A 21,382-nucleotide genomic window follows, 5' to 3' on the forward strand; every position below is an offset into this window, starting at 1 on the left:
AGCTTGCTTGATGCAGGCATACCTAATTGAATGATCCAGTGAGTGAGTTGAATAATCAAAACACTGTATCCACGATACAATGTGCTGACTTCTATATAAATGACCCTCCTTGCTGCTCATGTTTTTTTTTTTTTTTTTTTGTCATCCTGACCTCCCTGTCACAGGGATGGCCTGATCAGTAAAGATGAGATGATAGCGTATTTCCTTCGAGCAAACCCGCTGCTCCAGTGTAAAATGGGTCCAGGATTCCTCCATAACTTCCAGGAAATGACGTATCTGAAGCCCACCTTCTGTGAACACTGTGCCGGATTTGTATGTATATCAGAAGTGTTGTCTCTACAGTCTGCATGCATCTCCTTGGTTTTTGTGCTTGTGCTGAACATTACTAAAAGAAAGTCGCGGATGTTTCTGCGATGTCATTGGTTGCAAGCGAAGTCATGAAGGACGAACTGTTGTTTGTTGTTTTGTGCTTTGAGTACCCTCCATTCCTCATGAATCTTACATGTATATTATTTTCTTGGTCTTCTGCAGCTCTGGGGGATTATCAAGCAGGGCTACAAGTGCAAAGGTACCGTTTGATTGTATACATCCATCTGCCCCTTTGTTCTTCTTCTTCTTCTTTTTAAATATACTTCTTATTCTGTTCAGGTCACAGGTGAGCTGGAGCCTATCCCAACTGACTTAGCAAGAAAAGTGGGGTGCACCATTAACTGGTGGCCAATCAATCCTAGTCATTGGATATTTTGATTATTTAATACTGTATAATAATAATAATAATAATAATAAATAATAATAATGAGATTTTTTTCAGATTTTTTAGAAAAACATTTGGATTTTTTATAAAAGAGAAGAAGAAAAAGAAAAAAAAGAATGTGGCTCTTTCACTTCAAAATGGTGGCTTTTTGCCTTAGTAGTTATCGGTACTGATTTCATTTTGGTGGGTTCTACTTCCTCTTTTGTGGTTAACAATTCCATTGGCTGTCAGAGTATCCTCCCACATCCCAAAAACATGCATTAATTGAAGACTCTAAATTGTCCTGAGGTGTGAATGTGAGTGCGAATGGTTGTTTGTTTGTATGTGCCCTGCGATTGGCTGGCAACCAGTTCAGGGTGTACCCCGCCTCCTGCCTCCTGCCCGACGATAGCTGGGATAGGCTCCAGCACGCCCGCGACCCTAGTGGGAAAATGGATGGATGGCTGTCAGAGCCAGTATTGACCTTTTTTTTTTTTTTTTGTCAACAATGGACCATTGATATGGATATGCTGTGACTGTTGTCATACATTCAAATTCATCTGTTTGTGCTGTTGGACAAGAAGGCTCCCTGTCACTGAGTGAAGATTCTCACAGCTCTTAGCATTTTACATTAGTAGTTGATTTCATTGTATACTTTGTGAAAGTTATTGTAAAGAAATGAGATGTGTGACGACACAATGATTTGAATTTTAACCCCATTGGAAGAGTTGTCAATTCCATAAACATGACAACCTTTTACATGAAAGTGTTGTCTGATACCTGACTGACTGTATTTCCATAAACTTGGAGACCGAAGTTTTATTTTTCACTCCTTTTCGCTGTAGCACACGGACATAATAACCCTAAATTTACGTAAGGCATACTTTGACTTCACAGACTGTGGTGTCAACTGCCATAAACAATGTCGGGAGCTGTTGGTTTTGGCTTGCAGAAAGCTGCTGCGCTCTGGTTCCCTCGGGTGTGTGACCCCTGACAGACTGGCACACAGCTCGCTGCCCAACAGCCCCGCGATGAACACCTGTTCAGGTCAGTCCTATTTTATGTGTCGACCCCAATAAATAATACAATGCATCTCCGCTGTTGTGTTGATGCTACGTGTTACAGTTTATATTTACAAATTGTTTTTCTTATTGCATTGCCAGTAATCCTCTTTGTGTCCTTCAGACAAGGACGAGGTGTTTGAGTTCCCTGCTGTGACATCAGCAAGTCCTATTCGGGATGCAAAAAGCATCACTCTGATGACTGGTTCAGCTCAGAGGATCTCTGTCCGCCTGCAGAGGGCCACGATCAGCCAGGCCACTCAGACTGAACCTCTGTGGTCGGAACACAGCTGGAGGACCACAGACAGTGGCTCCCACACCTTTCCCAAAACGAAAAACCGGACTCACAGAGAGAGCTGTAAAAATAAAGTTTTTCCCTCATGGGAAAACCAGGACAACAGGCGGCAGGAGACAGGTTTGGTACAGTGCAGCGGTCCCACTCTGGAGAAGAATGGTGGCGTTGGAGAACTTGTGCAGATCACAGATCGCAGGATCACATGCAGAGGGAAGGTAATAGAAGTGGGATCAAGCATTTAGAAACGATATGATAGTTCTTGTGTGAAGTTAGCTCTGCGTCGAATTAATATCGAATCGAGGTTGTAAGATTGTGGTGCGCAGATCAACGCAAATGATATTTGGCAAAAACTTAAAACATCATTTGATTTAATAATATGTAGGCACTTTCCCATGTCTCAAGGGGGGCATGAAATAACTATACTTGACACGAGAGCATCCATTTTCTTTACTGCTTGTCCTCATTCCGGTTGTGGTAGACTTTGGGCGATAGGTCAGGTATTTGGGACTGGGCGCCAGCCATTTGCAGAGAACATATGAGGTATGTCAGAAAGGTTTCAGGAGTTGCGTCACAAAAGATGCGAGTTTAATTTGTTCCGTGAGCATGCTCTCAAAACACTCATATCTCAAAACATATTTCCCCATTAAAATGAATGCAAATGCAATTAGTCCGTTCTAGTCTCCCGAAGACACCCCCAAATATTTTTGGTATTGATAAAGACAAGTCGCAGTGCATCGTAAAATACAGTATAGTCATAAAAACATGAGAGGACAATGTAAAGATATTAATTAATATATCATCAAGCCAAAGGTCTCTCTCACACACACACACACACACACACAAACACGCACACACACACACACACAGTGTAGTAGATTTGCATGCTGTGCCTTGAAATGCTCTCTCTCACCCACACTCGCTCCACCCCCGCCCTGTGTGCTCTTGCAGAAGGCTGTCTGTTTCTCGTTAGCGGTTGCGTTCCACAAACCTTTCTTTTACGTCTTTCAATAAGGAAATGTACGCTCAACAGTACGGTATTATGTAGAAATACACAGTAACAACATTTGCACCCCATCATTGCCTGCAGCTCTGCTGTTGTGTCGTCCCTCTGCAGAATATTCTTTGCCACCGTATCTCCGTAACTTCTCCGGTGTAATGGATCTCTTGTCCACAGCTTAAAATTGTTTTAAACACCCTTGGCGTATTTTTTTGTGTAATGTTAATTGTTAGCCTGCGTGGCTATGGTGTTTTCCATTGTATGCTTGATTGGTGGTTGTTTCAAATACACAACCTGTATTTCTCTTTCTTTTACGGTTAGTTTGACAGTAAAAGGTGGTGGCAATCTGCAGCTGGAATACTATTTAGTAATTATATCAGCCTAACTGCTGCTTGTTTGTGAAGTGAGTGGAGCCACCTGCAAGTTTGGGCTCACAAGTCAAAGCAAACACTCGGCCGATTGATGGCTTGTATCTCGAAAAACTCATAAGTCATGTCACTCGTTCCTCAAGGCACCACAGTGTTTCAAATTCAATGTACAAACTACAGGTTTTCCCCTTCGAATTATCATTAAAACGTTGCCAGTTCACGTTGCCGGCAGTAAGTTAGATTTGTTTCCAGTGAGAGTTGACGTCGCCAAAGGATGAAAATCAGCGCCTCTAAATCTGAGACCATGGTCCTCAGTCTGAAAAAGGTGGAGTGCCCTCTCCAGATCCTGCCTCAAGTGGAGGAGTTCAAGTATCTCAGGGTCTTGTTCAGGAGTGAGGGAAGAATGGAGTGAGAGATCAACACGCAGGTCGGAGCAGCGTCTGCCGTAACCCGGCCTCTGTATCGGTCTGTCGTGGTGAAGATCTACCTCAGAATCAGAATCAGAATCAGAATCATCTTTATTTGCCAAGTATGTCCAAAACACACAAGGAATTTGTCTCCGGTAGTTGGAGCCGCTCTAGTACAACAGACAGTCAATTTACAGAACACTTTGGAGACAAAGACATTGACAAAAAACAATTGTGCAAAAAGATGCAGAGTCCTGTAGCACTTAGAGCAGTTCGAATGACTAATATTGCAACAGTCCGGTGCAATGACCATTGTGCAAGGGGCGCTGAGACTTCAAGGAGTGTATGCGGTTTAAAGTGACGAGTAGTGCGATAATCTGTCGCTCTTCGTTCCTACCCTCATCCGGTGGAGCCGGTGCTCCTCCGCATTGAGAGGTGCCAGATGAGGTGGCTCGGGTATCTTGTTACGATGCCCCCTAAATGCCTCCCTGGTGAGGTGTTCTGGGCACGTCGCATTCGGAGGAGGCCCCGGGGACGACCAAGGACTAGCACACGCTGGAGAGACCACGTCTCCCGGTTGGCCTGGGAACACTTCGAGAAGTCCACTCTGACTGGGTGGGACCATTGCGTTTGATGCTGCAAATACAGTATATGATATAAACCGTAAAGACACAGCGTAAGAGTTAAGGAAGAGGACGTGAGGCAAACTCACTTTCTGCCACATGACTTTATGTCATTGGCGCAAATTGACAATACTATTTTGTTGGGCCCGCATCAGTAGTGGGCCCTTAGAATGATTATTATTAGACATCACAAGCCATCTCTAAAGCGTTGGTCCTGTTAAAAAAAAATATTTTCTTAAAGAACAACTGAAAAGACTTCTGCTTTTTGGGGGTGGGACAATGTGACCTGTCAGTAGTCAAAGGCATTTGAACAAAGGATCATTTAATCTTTCAACGCATGCATAAGTAATGCTAATGTCATGCAAACAACAACGACTGTACAAACTTGGACTGAATTTCAGACTTCAGGCTGTTATCAGTTTAAAAATGTCTGACAGTTAAATACACTCTAAACCCAGATTTGTATTGAACTCAGAGAGACGAGTATATGTAATTTAAATTGATCTAATTTGTTGACATTACATGTTAATTCTGTTTAAACTGAACTTTTTCATGGGCTGTGGCCTCACCATGTGTAATTGTGATCGAAATTGTACTGTATCTGTCAAGGCAAGCTACTTTGTTGTTTATGAATCGCTTCGCACCGGCAGTCTGTAGGTAGAACCTTTAAGTGAGGCAATTGGCAAAGCACTTTGTCAAACTTGTTCTGAGTTACTGTGCTCTGTGTAACAAGACGCATATTGCAACAACTGCAACGTCAGTCTTGAATAACCGTGGGTAGATTTTCATGCAGATGTATTATATTAAAATCTGTGGTGATTGTTCAGAATTATTCCTCGACACTGATACAACTAATAACACTAATATTGTGGATTTGGAAAGTGACATTGTGATGTTGTTGTTTTCATAGGTGAAAATGGTGGACGGCATTTACAAGCGGCATATTTCAATATTTATTCAAAAGGCAGTAGTAGTAGTAGTAGTAGTAGTAGTATTTTCATTTTGCTTACAAATCTCGGCTATCAACGATTCTTGTTTTATTAATGTACAATTTGCAAGGTACACTTGACAATCTGATTAGTGGCCTGAGTACTCCGAGAAAGTGCCAAAATTCCTGATGCAAATATTGCTTCTTTTCCATTTCAGGACAGCTGACTTGGTAACAGATGTGTAAAACGCCAGTCTCAGGGGTCCAGAAAGCCCCTCATGGCTGGGCCCAGGAAGTTCTTCTGTCTGGGAAGGTGCATGGCTCTTTGACTTCCCTATTTCACTGAGGGGGTGTCAGCATGTTCTCTCTGGGCTCCAGCAAGGACCACAAAAAATGCTAACGCCCGGTTTGTTCAAGAACAAGGCAACGCGATGTGTAACGAACCCCAAAAGAGGAGCACAGTGGGTAGGAGTGGTCCCTCTTTGTATATAACCACACCCCCAACTTGGGGACCAGAGGCTGATGGAACTTCATTCGGAGTGTTCGCCAGATGACACAACAATGTCATCACGAGAGCAAAACATTTTTATGTGATGGTTGCAATCTTCTTTATCGCACCAATCTTAATCCAGTTCAGAAACAGTATGTGACTTTTGGATGAACATTTGGAAAGACAATACAATAGGTGCTTGCATGTGAATTTTGAAGTGACAATTAAAGGGAACGTCGAGATAAAAGGGGCTCAATGGAATTTTTTAGCAGGGAAGATTCTCCAGTGGGATGGAATAGAACAAGGAAATTCTGTGTGAGTTACCTCTATTATTTAAGTATAAAGCATTTGGCAACTACGATGTTTAACCCTCATATAATTATCCATTAAAAGGTTTAGTGAAGAGCAGATGGTGTATGCAACATCAGCTCTGGAAAAAAATACCAATAAAACCTAATTTTTATAGTAGTAGTCATTTTAGGGTCTGGTTCATTACTTTGCTAAGAGGGAGGTACAGCTAACATTTTGGGTGACCTGTCACCACACATTTGACTAAGGTAACACGAGATGTGGCAATCTAATGTAATTAAGAATAGAACAGAAATGAGTTCCACCACAGGTTCTGTTTGGTTACTTGTTTGCTTTTTAAAAACAAACTGGGCAAAATATTTTACTTAAATTGTCTCAACTCTAAGAATGCTAATTTTTCAAAAACGGCTAAAATTAATTACAAGTCAGCATTTGGAAACACTATTACTAATCTTTTTTTTTTCCATGCAGAAAATTATATTTTAAGGTTTACAGATTTAATTGGTGTGGTGTAACATTTATAATATTCATATACTTAGTCGAACATGCGCAATGTTCACCTTGTCAGATTAATCTGACATGGAGACAATGAACAACAGATTGCTCAGACAGGAAGGGATAAAGATCAGATAAAACCTTGTGCGTTATTCATGAAGAGAGGGAGTGATATACTAAAGAGGGAACTGTGTTTCCTCCCATCACAAAGATCTTAAAAGAAATAAGATAGAAGTAGGCCAACATAAACTAGTACAGTCAGAACTATGTGAAGAACAATTTCACTTGTTGCGATTTGTGAAATGCCTGCACCTACCTCATGTAATGCAACGCTTTAGTATTATAGACAATTTAAGCACTCGCAAAACAAGTTCAGTAACATGGAAACACACACACAATTTTCATACGACTGCTGCTGAAATGGAAATGACTTGACTACATTATTATGCTTTAGCAAAACCTGCAGTGTCAGCATTTGATCCCACACATCACACAATAAAAGAGGCCAGTAACAAACCAGAAGTTGTTTTAAGATAACTTTATAAAAATCCAAATTTAACAAAAGGTTTATAATATATATACACCTTTCAAAGCAACAGCTTGTTATATTACAAAGTAAAACAAAAAAAGTAGTTTTCCCATCTTGGTCATATATAATTGAGTCATCTAAATGTGAGAATGAAAAAACTAATTCAACTGAAGCAGTACATACAATATATTGCCACAATCAACTTTTGATTTTACCAGTGCATCTGCATGTTTCTAGGGTCATGCTGTCTTTTGCAAAAATACCTGCTCAAAATTCAGTATTGACAATATGGCTTTTTACACACACCGATCGATCAAACAAAAAAAGACTTTAGTACCAAACCTGGATGTCCAAAAGGAACTGAAACTAGGTGTTGCTATTCCAAACGGGCCAATTACTACAAGACAAAATCCAGCAAGCCTCCTTTGGCTTTCGAGCAGTGGCTGTTACTGCCAACATGAATGTGCAGTTAAATGTCAATGCTTAAACTAATCAGTCCATGCCTACGTGAACCTCACATTGAGGCACAATCCATTCATTCTCTTGTGCATCCTTGCATCCATTTTGCCTTCTGGTACATTTACAGCATGTCGTCGTCATCATCTCCTCCCCTGAACATGTCAGAGAGCTTTTTGAAGCGAGGCCCCCAGTCATCGAGGTGGTCGTAGTCCTGGTCTCCGCTGTGGGATGAGTTCAGAGAGGACAGGCTTCCTGCATCAGAGCCACCTCCCTCATAGTCAAACACCAGCAGGGAGTCATAGGGGGGCGCTGTAGGATCATTGTCAGCAGCCTTCAGGTTCTGCAAACAAGCGCACACACACACACACACAACTGCTTGTTTAGGAAAGCTTCAATGTATGAGCGCAAAACAATGTCTGCTTCCTGACAAGGTGACACACCATTTGAAAACAAGGTTCTATACATACACTGTACGTACAGCAATCATATACAAACGTGGGTGGTTTGGATCGCTTAATAATTTGGACTCGACTCACGTCATCAATGAAGTTGCCAATTTCCTCCGGGTTCGCAGGACGAGGTCGGTACTGCGGAGCCGTAAGGAAGATTGGCTTCACATCGTTTCTGAACACCTCGGGCCGGTTATCCAGTCCTTGGTGGAGAACACCAAGATCATAATCCTGGAAGACAGATTACACATTAAGACATACAATCACACTTATGAAAAACACCATGCATTATAATACATATATATATATATATATATATATATATATATATATATTATTATATTTTTTTCCCCCCCCCTCATTGGTGAAAGAGTACCCTGGCGGGGAATCACTGATTTATTCAAAGCGGCCATTTTGGAAATGTGATTAGACAGTGTTCTATAGTTTATGCACAACTATCAGGCAGGCTAACATGAATGTTAGCCAATTTACCTGATCATCCTCTCCTCCTCCCTCTTCATCATAGTAATAGATGTTGTCTCTGATGTCATCATCCTGCAGTAAAGGCTCCTTTTTTTCTCCCCTTCTCCGCCTTGCAAACAGCAGCAGTAGCAGCAGCAGCACTGAGCAAAAAGACAACTATAAGCAACATGACCGACTGAGACGCACAGCTAAGAATTGCAGCAACGCAAGTCTGGCAGTCATGAAAGCAAAATCTAGTGTCACACTCACAGAGAAGCAAAAGGATTCCTCCCAGAATACCCAGGATAACGGGCAGGCCGGTACCCCCCGCCACACGTCCTTTGCAGGTCACTTGTTCCCCCGTGCAGTCGCACACTTTGGCCTGAACTGTGCTGTCTTGCTCTAAACCTTGGTTGTCCGCCACCCGGAGAACCACAGTGTACTCTCCATTTGGCAGCTCCTTGGCCAAGTTCAAGATAATGCCCGTTTCTGCAACAAAAGGTGAACTGACGTTACAAACGCTCCTTTAATAAATACTCCTTTGCACCAACAGTTATTTGATTCCCGTTGAACATACTGGAGTCGTTCATTCTCGCAGTCCAATTGGTCTTTGACATGCCCTCTAACGCGACTCTGTAAGGAGCAGCAAAGCCAGGTCCATCTTTATCGGTCACCGACAGCAACTGAGGAGTAGATTCTTTGTTGCACACCTGGGGAAGAAAACAGATTCAGAGTTGTGGGTTATATTCATTCGTTGAGTCGCCAATATATACCTTGACATGACCAAGTTCAGTTTTAGTTAACTTTTACTTACAATAACATCTGCATTTAATCTTTACAAAACCTTTGTTTTTAAACATTTGTCTAGTTTGTATTCTACCTTCTTGTGCAGTACGTGATTAATTCAAATATATACATATACTTTTTTTCATTTTACTATATTTAAAAGGTCAAGTTTGTAGCTTGAAAAAGTTAAAACTGGCAGTACAATATTAAAATGATCTTTTGCAAAACGACACCTCTGTGTCCCCATCTAATGCCACTAATTTCATTTATTATTTTACAATTGGGCACGACAGGACAAGAATAGCCAATCAGAGAAGGTAGTGACAGGAGGCGTGACCGACTAGTTTGTCAATCATTTGCACACGGTCAAACGCACACAGTAGTGTCACACAAAGTAGACTTGCAGTTTCTTGGGCGGATTATTTAACTCCTGTAAGCAACAAAAGTTAAAAAAGAAGTAATTGGACAGCCACCTACTTCTAATCAAGTGTAAATGTATATAACGTTGGTGAATGGCATCGCTTATGTCACGTCACTGTTCACGTGAGGTAAATTGATCACCTTGCTTATATTCTCAATTGTTTGTATATTCCCAAAATACAACGTCAAACAGGTGACATTTCATGTAACGTTGCAAGCTTGAACGCGAGCGGGACGCAGCGGCGCCTTCCTCTAAGCCAATTCCAGCGGGCCGTCAAACACGCTTGCGCGGTTGACTAAGGTGCACTCTGAGGCGGTGAGGTGAGCATGACGAACCGGTCTCTTCCTAGTTCTTTTTTTGTTGTCCAAGTTTAGTGAACTGGGGGGCGCTTCTTTGGGCACAGATGTGAGGGGGAAGGGACTGAAATGAGGCTACATTCCAATATTGTTTGCAGCTTGAAAACTGCATACAGTATCGTCTCTTTAAGCAGTGTTAATTGATCAAACATTGCATAATGGGACGGCAGCTTACAGTAATACTGAATATCTCATCCTTTGTAGGAATTAACCCTCTGCCTCATTTTTTTAATTAATACTTAGACCTACCTGGAGAGCTTTGTATTTATTTTTTAGGTGGAACTTTGGAAAAGTTTGAGAACCGCTGGTTTAAACTGTCTACCTTAAACCTGACAATCCCAAAACAGAATTGTTGCACTAAAAGAAAGCATATGTGGTAAAGGCCCTTTACCATAAATGCACGCTCCTCAATTGTGGGTGCATTGTCATTAACATCTTCCAGGAGGATCACCAATGTGCCTGTTCCTGTCGCTGGAACTTCATCTAGTGAACAGAGCAGGCAAAGTTCAATGAATCTCTGGGAGGTTCCAAGTAATATGAACTTCAGTTTTACTCTTAAGAATGTCTGAATATGAATATTGCACACATCTGTCCATTCACTTACCATCGTCATATGCACTAATGAGTGCTGTGTATTTGTTGTCCTTGACAAAGATGGACTCTCTGTCCATGGCATTCTTCACTGTGATCAGGCCCGTATCTTTGGCCACATTCAACCAGCCTGCTGGGTCACTAAAAATTTTATACCTGAACAGAAATTTGGAAAAACATACATAGAATTGACTCTACATCACCTTCAATCCTCTAACTGTAGAGATGCATGCATATTCAAATACCCACTTTAAAAAAAAAAAAAAACCTGATTAAAAGTTGTCTTACATGACTTTCTGTTTCCGTGCAATGTCTGGGTCCGAAGCAGTGTACTGCACCACATCAGTGTCAACAAGAAGGTCTTCCCGCTTAGACACAAGTTTCTCCACTGGATCAAAGACTGGGGCTTCGTTAACGTCAACCACATTTATGATCACGGTTGCGGTGGCGGTGGGCATTGGAGTAGCAAAAGGAACTTCATTCTCCACTGCAACCAACAACGTATGCTTGCTACTCTTTTCAAAGTCCAGACCCTGCATTCATAAAATGTTAAAACAAATAATTCATTTAAATTGTCCATGAGAAAATGTAATTGTCCTAAAGGGTCTTAAATTTCATCTATATTCATAGCAAAAATATTTTTAAAAACAAATTACAAAGCGCATGCACATTTACCATGAGGCTTCAGGTATCCCAAATTGTGTATGACATGCAGTCTAAATACAGATGGCAATTGTGGGTGACAGAAGTCTACGCAAGTGTACCCAGATTACACTTGTGTTTTGGCCATTCTACAGTATATAAAGAGTGTGTGTGTGTGTGTGTATGTTTGGGGGGGAATCCTGTGTATTGGCCTAACAGATTGTCGCCAAAATTGGGAAGGCTCTTCCTTACATAAATTCTAACTACAAAACCGTTGATACAGGATTTTCCACAGTGCGGCATATCCTAACCCTGTATACACACACATTACTTTTAGGATGGGGAGACTTAATTTCATACCTTGACAGTAGTGATGATTCCTTCATTCTTGTTGCTTCCAGTTTCAACAGTGAAAGATTTTCCATAATCACCATCAACAATCTTGAACTTTGCATTCCAGGCTGGAGAATGTGGCTCATCACCATCTGTTACTGTCATCCTTAGGACTATAAAGTCCACTCTATTTTCTTCCACGCTTGCAGAATACTGTGAAAATGAAAAGATGTGGATACAAGAGGATGAACAATGACATCTAAATGTGTTGTGGGACATATCGTGTCATTATCAATAAATATAACAAGCAGTACAGAGAATGGATGAATGAAGAACATAAAAGATATTGGAAGGGGGTTGGCTGTTGCCATGACAAATCCTCGGATAATCCAGGAACAAAATTGAATTCCCCCAATAAACGGGTACTCACCGAGCTCTGGGTGAATGCTGGTGCATTGTCATTGCTATCCGTCACAGTGAGAATTACTTTTGCCTCTCCAGTCAACCCTTCACCCACCATGTCAGCTGCCTGTACTACCAATGTGTACTTTGGATATTTCTGTTGAAAGAAAGAAACAAGTTTGATTTTACAAAAGTGACATTTGAGCAATTGTTTGAAAGCTCCAAAAAGACATGACATGAAGAAGTCAAATCTATGCCAGGCCTCTCGTAATGATGAAATTCAGGTACAGTCTACTCTTTTGTCCTTGCCTTGGCCGTATGGTGCATTGACTACAAACAAAGTTCGGGCATTACCCCATAGCCACATAAGCCTTATTAAGTGCCATTAAAAATGTTTGATGTGATGCATTATTATAATTAACAATAAGTGGAAACTTATTGTTCAACAGACTTTAGAGCAGACCATTTTCAAGGTTCGGTGAAGAAAGAACAATTTGGAAAAAAACAAAGGCCTCACCTCTCGGTCTAAGCCACCAGCATTGATTCTGATGACTCCAGTGACTGGATTGATGACAAAAAGATTTGGTGTGGGCAACTGTGGATCTTGGCTCATAATATGGTAACGGAGATCAGAGTTGTCATGGTTTTCCTGATCCAGATCTGTGGCATTCACTTTTATGACCTCAAAACCTTGAAAGTGAGAAATTACAGAGGTTATATGTATGATGACAAAAATGTCCACCAGGTCTCTTGAATCTGAGATTAATAACTGTCAGTGGATGCCTCAAAGTGATAATCCTTTATCTATAGTCTGCCAAGGGGGTCTTCAACCACATCTGATCCCACTCATGGCGGCAAACAAACAGGAGCTAGTTTACTGAAAAGGCACCGTATTGTCAGTCATTTGGATTTCAAGTTTGCAGTGTCAAACAATGAGCAACATTCTGCTGCAAAGTATAATGTTTTTTTTTTTTCCATACGTGCCCCCACTTGTCTAAACACAGTATTGTGATTAATATTGTGTTCGTGGACTAAGAATTATAAAGATAAATTCATCAGTTTTCATCTCAGGGGGCCACCCTGTTGAGCAATATCACCCTCTGCTGTCGACCTAAATTAACGTCATAACTGCTCTCATACTTGCATTGCATATGTCACGTGACCAAACCAGGGGTAGGAGGGCTCCCCGTGCATGCTGGGATATCTAGCATAGCTACTGGTTGATTACATCCGGGTGTCAAACGTACGGCCTGGTATTAAAGCCTGGATAAAAATGGTTGGGTTACGTCACACAAATAAATCATGCGAGTGACTCGCTGTGGCGACGACCCCCTGACAGTTAAAAGCTGAAAGCCACTTTAGTGAAATGTAGGCTACAAACTAATTTGATGCCTGCTAATAGTTTGAGACGGGTTGCCAATTGTTTGTGCTGACTAATCTAATCTCATAGATTAGTTGTTTGTGTTTTTAGATTTTTAATGGCAAGCTACTGGGTGATAAATAAGCAGCTAATTTAAGTCTCTATTTTGCACTTACTGTGAGACAAAGACATACAGTCTTTAATAGACATAGCCAATTAACTTTGCTTCTTTTTTTTAGTTTTACCCTGTCAATCTGCCTGCATACATTTATAAAGCAGGGGGATAACAGCACTTTCTGAAAAGTTGCCACTGTGTAAGGTGTGATGAGTCAGTTGAGCCGTTTAAGATTGATGTGAAAATGTACAGTATGTAAATTTAAAATGATTTCTAAGTTTTATAAAAGGTACATATACAGTTTATGATTTACTGTGATCTGTAAAATGCATGTACAAATTAAAACGGGTTAATGAAAATGTTAGTTTATTAATGTTATATTGTCAAACATTTTAAATGTTTTATTAAAATGTATTAATTGTTCCATTTAAAAGGGTCACTTTCTCCAGGTTGTGAATAATGTCATTTGCCTTTTCTTTTTATTGAAGGGAGGGGAGGAAAAAAAAAATAATTCTGGGATTTTATTTTAAGACCATATCGCCCAGCCCGAGTGGTATCAAAGCATCCCTATATCATCTGGCATTTGTTTGGATGCATCCTGTTTTGTAGTGTGTTGGAGAAGAGTGGGAGTAACCTGTTGCATTATGACAGAGGTTATCATTACTTATAAGCATGTTGCATAATGCTTGAAAGTACAATAGACATCTGGTCAAATTGGCAATACGTTTTGTCCACAATGACTTTATACCGTACAGGGATACTTTGACGTATTGTATGATTGCCCCAACTTAAGAGTTTTTACCCTTTTTTTGCCTTGAGTTGCAAGCTAAGATTTGAGCTTTTTGGGCGCTTGAGCCACTGCGCCACAGATAGCGGCAGTGAACTACTTCAAAATCTGGACAGCATTGTGAATGTCATTTTATGGTGCAGATACATCAAATTTGGGTTGCAGCTCTATGTCTGCATGATCAAGAATAAAAAACTACAATTAACAAAACAAAAGATGAAACCTATTTTAAACAACAAAATTATTTGGTACAGCACACGACTAAATTACACAGTACAACTATTGTGTTTTGTGTCGGTATTTTATCAAATTTCTCAATTCTGTTTATGTAGTACAATACTGTACAGTGTTTTGTTTCTTATAAAGTTGATTTAAAATTCAAGTGATTTAAGTTATGAGCATGCCATGGAAATAAACATGTCAAGGTACCACTGTACGTGGAAAGACTACAAAACATGTCAAGAAAAAAAAACTGCAAATGTGTTTTTCAACCTAAACATCTTAAACGAAAGCCATTAATGGTACCTTTGGGGGATGCCTCAGCCACTTCTCCCAAGAAGGTATCCTTTGTAAAAATAGGTTTGTTGTCATTCTGGTCAATTACATTGACAATAATTTCCATAGGCTCCTCAGCATTTCCAGCACCATCTGCCACAGCGTACGCTTGAAACTACACACAGACACAAAATGGTTTGATTAGTTGAACAGTAATTGTGAACAAAAATGCAAACTTCATAGCAGGCATGCAGTTGGCCAAAAGAGGATCTTACCAAGTACTTGGGCTGCTTTTCCCTGTCCAGAGGTTGTGTGAGATAAAGATTACCAGTATCTCTATCCATGGTAAAAAGTCCAACAGGAGGCTGATCAGCTCCTGGACCAGTGATGCTATAAAAGATTTTCTTTATTTTGTCTTCATTGGACCTAATCTATACACAAGAGGGGAGACGTAAGGTTGTCAGAATATTTATTAAAAAAAACAAAAAAAAACATGATTCCCATTTTCTATCCTATTAAGTATTATTTAAGCTTGCAGTAAATCTTTTCACATAATCAAATGCTCAAAGGGGCTTTCGTACTTGAGATACTTTGACCGGGTAAGGACCTCTGTCATTCTCCGCAACATTAATGTCAGGAATAACCCAGTCTCTCTTTCTCCTCCTTAATCCTCCGTTAGATTTTGGGAAATGCAGAACAGGCACCTCAGCATCACCTGTACTCTAAAAAAACAATACGTAGCAAACAGTTAACACTAATGCCATAGCTCTCAGTGTTACAGTTTGAACACCAACACACACACACACACAAAATGAAACTATTATCGGTTTTAACCTAAAAGAAATTAAAATGAAAGCAGAACAAGTTACTTTTAATACATAAACATGTCAAATCAACAACCCTATGTTAGTCTTGGACATTGAAAATAGTAAACAATTCCTGCATGTAAGACCCCTGAAAATGTACTTCAAATTCCTTAAATGACAGTGAAATACTTAAAAGTGGTGGAACTCATGTCGTACGTATAAAAAGAAAATGTAGACATATTTTGCATGTTTTAATCCAGCCTCAAGAGGGCGCAGGTACGCAATTCTGTCACAGATTAGTATAACAAAAAGATTAGTTCTGCATAGGTGCTGATTAAATCAGTACTCTATCAGCCTGGCAAAATGCTGGCGGGAGGGAATACGGCCTTCTCCTACCTCTGGATGAAGCTCAGGATTTTGGTGATGGTTGCCACGATGCACTACCCTGACAGGAATGGTCATCTTGCGCCCTTGAGAGTCCCAGGTGTGAACCAAAAAGTCATGGTGTCCTTCATGAAGAGAAACCTGTCTCTTTACCTGAATGACAGAAAATAGGGAAAAATAGATAAATCAAAGGCTAGCACGTAGTTTACTTTTTTTTTTCCATTTCCAAATGGCCACATCATACATCTCAACATGCTGGCCACCAAACAAGTGCTCCCAGGTCTTCTCCTTGCGTTAAACAGATTTCTAATGCGTGTCCCACATTCAACCACCAACCCTTATTGAACAAATCACTTTAAGACACTTTTTAGATAACAACCCTTGTGGACTACTCTGGCTCTTTTTTTGCAGTATGAAAAGTGGATGTAGTAAACTCTTATACTGCATGTATTGCCCCAAACCTCTGTGCAGTAATTTAGGTAAAGTAAAAAAAACTAGGAAACTGAAAAAGAGTAGCGTGATCCGTTATCTCCAAAAGACGATCCAAAAGTGTCTTACTTTGGCCATTAGAGATGATTCTAGGTATGAAATTTCCAGCAGATTGGCATGTATTATCAAATCTATTTGTAATTAATATAAATGTGTATGATAACTCAATTTCAATTTAAAATAGGAAAGTTCATAAAAAATGATGACTGAATGGTGTAAATTACAAAATTTCTACCCGAGGACCAGTTGACCACCCAGGGTCGTCCGAGGACCAGTTGTCTCAAAACCCTTGAATAGCGACAACAAATACCAACACTGAATAAAAATCTCACCTTCAAGACACCATCAGTTTGTACCATGAAACGTGTATCTTCACTTCTGAAACGAAATCTCGTGCGATCTGAGCAGTCTGTGAAGTCCACTATAAGAGAAAAACAATACTACATGAAACACTGGTCTTGTTTTGCTGATACATTAAGAAAATTGCAATTGCAGCAATGCAAGCCAATTTTGAAAACAAATTGCAAAAACAAACAAAACAAAACAAAAAAAAAAAAAACTTGATTCTTAAAATACTGTCACCTTGATGAACAGTTTGGGAGACTATATGAAGCCAACAAAAATATCTCTGTAATGCAGTTAACACTTAACCTGTACAGTACCTACCTACAGTTTTCAAACGCACTGATACCAACACATTGGTGTGTGTGTGTGTGTGTGTATAACTACTAAAATTGTCTGATAAGAATAGTGATTAAAGAACAACATCAAACCTACTTTGTAGTATTTTACCCCTTTTAAGATATTGTAGCAAAAATAGGTGATTATTGATACAATATATGCTACAAAATACAGACAGCTACTGTATGTTTCGGGCCACTTCATAGCAAACATCCTTTGAAATTTTTGAGCACCTTTGTAAACTTCACTTCACATCTATGACTACATGCTTTGATGCATCCGAGGCCAAGATTTCACCTGCATATACTGTCGGGCAAAAAAAGGAATTTAGCGGAGGTATACCTATGATGAAAATTACAGGCCTCGCTCACCTTTTTAAGTTGGAGAACTTGCACAATTGGTGGCTGACTAAATACTTTTTGCCCCACTGTAAAAATGTGGAGGCGGACCCCTCCACCTGATTTCAAGTGATCTCCGGCTTTTAACGCTCTGACATCTTGAAAACTCGCTATTTGACCAGCATTGCACTAGTTGGATGTCATTTACCATTTAACTTCAGTTGCGGTATCATAAACACACCAACAGGGCAGCGCTGTACCACAGAAGTTCAGTTTTCTAAAACAGTCAATTTTGTGGATTTTATTTTCTTTTGTACATAAGCAAATCCGATTTCTCAGGAAAAAAAAGTATGTCAAGTTAAATAAGTATTATTCAACGTCAGGGTATCCAGTTGTGAAAGAGTAATGTTATTTTAATGCAGCCTTTGTTAGTAAGTACAGACGAGTCAGTTTTTCCTAATCTCCCCAAAAAAGAGAGAACCAATGGTTTTGATCCATAGTGGCTGGTCTACTTCATTTGGATCAGACATGCTAAGTAGTGATTGGCCGAAATTTCAGCCGCCGTTTCAGCCGAACATGGCCCAAATGTGCATTTTCGGTTTTGGAACAAAAGTCTTTTGTCACCTAAATAACAAATACACAAATAAATAAACTATACATGTGACAGGTAAGGCAAACATTCAACAAACTATTGTTAACAAACACAAATTAACATTATTACTGCAATAATTAAAAATTGCATGTCACAATGCAATATGGGAACCCCTGGCCCAAACTGTAACTGATTATGTTGTGCCATTGAACAGTTCGCAGAATTATTTTTTAAAACTATTAAATAATATGCTGCAATAACTGTATTCGCGGTAATGTTCGACATAATTTTTTAAATATGGAAATTCTGACAAATTGTTCCAGAAGCGAATTTCTATACGTTGGAAACACTATCGTAATTTCTTTCAGTGTTTCGTGGTGTGGCTGGCAACCAGTTCAGGGTGTGCCCTGCCTCTCGCCCAGAGGCAGCAAGGATAGGCGCCAGCACGCCCGTGACCCTAGTGAGGATAAGCGATGTAGAAAATGGATGGATGGATATGATTTAAGAAAATGAACATTTTAAACCACAAGAAAATACATCTAAATGCTTCATAGGAAAAGTGTTTGTTTGAGTCAGTGGGAGGCACGGCATATGCACACGTGCTAATGATCAGAATTTGAGGCTGGAAAAACCTATCAAACGCTTTCTCACTAACACATTCAGCAGGATTTTTTTGCATTAATTGATTTTTTTTTTTGCGGAAACCTTCAAATGGTCTAAAGTCAAACTTTCCTCAATTTAAGCAACGTTTTCTGGGAGAAAAAAAAAAGGCATCAGACGTTCAGAAGTCAAAAGCTCAGGAAAGTTTTTTTGCTGTACAAGCGTTTTGCTTTTTTTTCTTGAAGTTATTACAGAATTGTACCATTGTTGGCAAAGGAAAAGTGTAATGAATAAAAATGGAATTTAAGACAGGGGAACTTTTTTTCTAACTTCGTTTTACGGCATACAGTTTACAATTGAACTGTTAGATAATTTGAGTCATGAGACATCAATGGATATTAGGGAAGAAAATAAAAACATGTTCGGGCAATTTGCCCTTGACAGAGTTATCTTTGCGACATTTAAGATATCATCCAGGCTGTGCTGTTAAGTAAAAAGAGCTATTCTGACAGTTGTTGACATGCTTTGAAAAGAAAGGCTTTGCAAAACAGGCTTGGGGACTTTAGTGAGTGCAGGAAAGATCATTAGATGAGGCACAGCAAGCTGAGACATGAGCTTGCTTGGCCTCTAAGTATCACTAATGATAAGCATGGATCTCGAAACATTTTGAACCAAACAGCCCTTTGTACAAGCTGCGTCTGAATGCCTGGTTCTAGATCCACACGGATTTTTTTCCCACCAATTATCTCAGAATTTAAATGACAAAACATATCCAAAAGCCTACACAAGTATAACAAAAAAAACAACACCTAAACATACTGAAATTAAAACCCACGGTTTAAAAACTTTGTGATTAAGTTTACCTTTGCCCAGTACTGTTCCCCTGGTGAGGTGCTTTCTGCTCGCTGTGAAAACCATGTCTGACTGAAATCCCGGCACACATGATTGCTCCTCAGCAGAAACTACAGCCAAAGCCTAAAAGGAGATATCATATTTAGACATTCTGAGAGCTCTGAGAGTGAGCATATAAGAAAATGTTTAAAAAAAAAATTTAAAAAATCAAGGAAGATCTGAAGACTTTAGTCATCTTCTTTTCAACTTTGCTGGTGGTTGTCACATACTTGGCATTAATGATCCACTCACGCATTTACAGAGTTTGTGAACAAGCTCAATGCAACTTCAGACCTTCAAGTTGTTGACTGTAACGCCGAAGTGAAAATATCAAAATCATATTAAACACAGAAAGAAATGCAAAAAATTACAATTGTACAAAGCCTTTCTACAATAGTGGACGCCGTTTTAAAGCAGGCAGCATAAGTTCCCTAATGTCACTTTGCCTCCAGGTGCACACGCATTTGTTTGACAATGAACGAGTACAAAAGACAAAAACAGAATTGTACAGTGTCGTCAATTTGAAAGGGCAAAACTATAAGATAAAAGTGTGTAAAAGGTGACGTGGTTCAGGCGTTAACCTGTATAGAGACAAAAAAAAAAACAGCTCGGGCGAGGCCCAAATGGACGAACGTGCTCGAGGACAGGAAAATACAAACCTTTCGTTTTGAACACCTGCATGTAGCGAGGTTGCCATTTTTGTTTTGAAAGAATGACACCATTAAATACACTCCGAGAACTTACATTCAGCTGAGCTGCAATACAGTAGAATTTGGGGAGAGAGAAAAAAATTAACGCCCTTGCTCAATAAACATCACCTCCGGGAGGCGTGCGAATTAGCAGGCCGGCTCTCGAGGTGAAATGAATAGACGAATTTGCGACGACAAAGTTCATACTCTACCTAAAGGGAAGCATTAGTACAAGTGTCATACGCGCAAATAATATTAGAAAAAAATAAATTTTAAAAAAGACTGCAGCCAGGAAAGAAAGGCATTTTGTTACGTTGAAAAAAAAAAAAAAAAAAAAAACACGGAAGTGAACCTCACCTGGAGAACGACGAACAAAGTTCCCCACACCGCGAACGTGGCGGCCCTCATCTGCCCGGAAATCCCCAAAAGTACTCCTTGAGATGCGGACAACCAGGTGAAGTCGTCTATTCCTCGGCAGGTGTTCGCGCTGGCCGCAGTTTCTTCGTCGAGGAAGTTTTCAAACTGAGCGAGTTGGGCAAACGACGTGCTGCAGGTATCGTCGGTATGTGACGTCAGCTCACAGGTGCGCCACTTCCGCCTTCCACATAAGGGGATGCAGAGGCACACGCCTCCCTCGACAGATACCAACGGTTTCTGTCGCCGCTTCGTCACAAATATGAACCAGAAACAGCCTCAACGCTGAAAGAAGGTCTGTATCGGTGCTTGGAGCTGCATATGCTACAACTTTCTGTTCCTGTTGTTGTAAATCTCCAAGCCACAACATGTCCCCTCTCTCTACCCTCCCCCTCTCTCTCTCTCTCTCTCTCTCTCTCTCTCTCTGTCTCTCTCTCTCTCTCTCTCTATCTCTCTCTCTCTCCAGGAAGAGAAGCCCATTTTACTTTGACCCTTGGTCCTTGGATGAATGACCTTTAGATTTGACTCAAACTGGCCTTGTTAGTCTCTGTCTCTTCAACAAAAAAGTTGCTGAATTTCTTGATACCAGTTGCTCCTGCTCTGAC

At 40.2% G+C, this 21,382-nt stretch overlaps 2 protein-coding genes across 11 annotated transcripts in view; one reads left to right on the top strand and one right to left on the bottom strand.

Annotated features, from left to right (window-relative positions):
* rasgrp3 (RAS guanyl releasing protein 3 (calcium and DAG-regulated)) overlaps nt 1-7,133 on the top strand; it is a 39,389-nt gene extending 32,256 nt beyond the window's left edge. For all 10 annotated transcript variants that reach the window (XM_061788964.1, XM_061788970.1, XM_061788969.1 and 7 more), the window contains 5 exons: nt 165-312; nt 532-568; nt 1,631-1,780; nt 1,919-2,304; nt 5,631-7,133. In XM_061788964.1, coding sequence (XP_061644948.1) covers nt 165-312; nt 532-568; nt 1,631-1,780; nt 1,919-2,304; nt 5,631-5,639 — 730 coding nt within the window. In that variant the 3' untranslated portion in view covers nt 5,640-7,133. The remainder of the gene's footprint in view (nt 1-164; nt 313-531; nt 569-1,630; nt 1,781-1,918; nt 2,305-5,630) is intronic.
* A 96-nt stretch (nt 7,134-7,229) lies between these two features.
* cdh1 (cadherin 1, type 1, E-cadherin (epithelial)) lies at nt 7,230-21,080 on the bottom strand. Its single transcript, XM_061788962.1, has 18 exons — nt 20,721-21,080; nt 19,647-19,758; nt 16,905-16,993; nt 16,096-16,236; nt 15,475-15,615; nt 15,169-15,324; nt 14,924-15,068; nt 12,654-12,826; nt 12,165-12,293; nt 11,762-11,947; nt 11,048-11,292; nt 10,773-10,915; nt 10,560-10,651; nt 9,183-9,315; nt 8,876-9,094; nt 8,636-8,766; nt 8,231-8,374; nt 7,230-8,034 (listed from the first exon to the last, which is right to left on the bottom strand). Exons 1-18 carry the CDS (start codon nt 20,769-20,771, stop codon nt 7,816-7,818), a joined length of 2,649 nt encoding a protein of 882 aa, XP_061644946.1. The 5' UTR covers nt 20,772-21,080; the 3' UTR covers nt 7,230-7,815.
* Between the last annotated feature and the right edge of the window lie 302 nt (nt 21,081-21,382).

Source organism: Phyllopteryx taeniolatus, chromosome 11 (assembly GCF_024500385.1).
Source record: "Phyllopteryx taeniolatus isolate TA_2022b chromosome 11, UOR_Ptae_1.2, whole genome shotgun sequence".
Lineage (NCBI taxonomy): Eukaryota > Metazoa > Chordata > Actinopteri > Syngnathiformes > Syngnathidae > Phyllopteryx > Phyllopteryx taeniolatus.

What these genes read in the sequence shown, in the direction of transcription:
- cdh1 (XM_061788962.1), bottom strand. Translation starts at nt 20,771, where the DNA reads ATGAGGGCCGCCACGTTCGCGGTGTGGGGAACTTTGTTCGTCGTTCTC. An exon ending in ATCCTGAGCTTCATCCAGAG is followed by an intron (nt 15,616 to 16,095) that starts GTAGGAGAAGGC and finishes TTGTTTTTTTAG; the next exon opens with AGTACAGGTGATGCTGAGGT. An exon ending in CTGGTGGCTTAGACCGAGAG is followed by an intron (nt 12,294 to 12,653) that starts GTGAGGCCTTTG and finishes TTCTTTCAACAG; the next exon opens with AAATATCCAAAGTACACATT.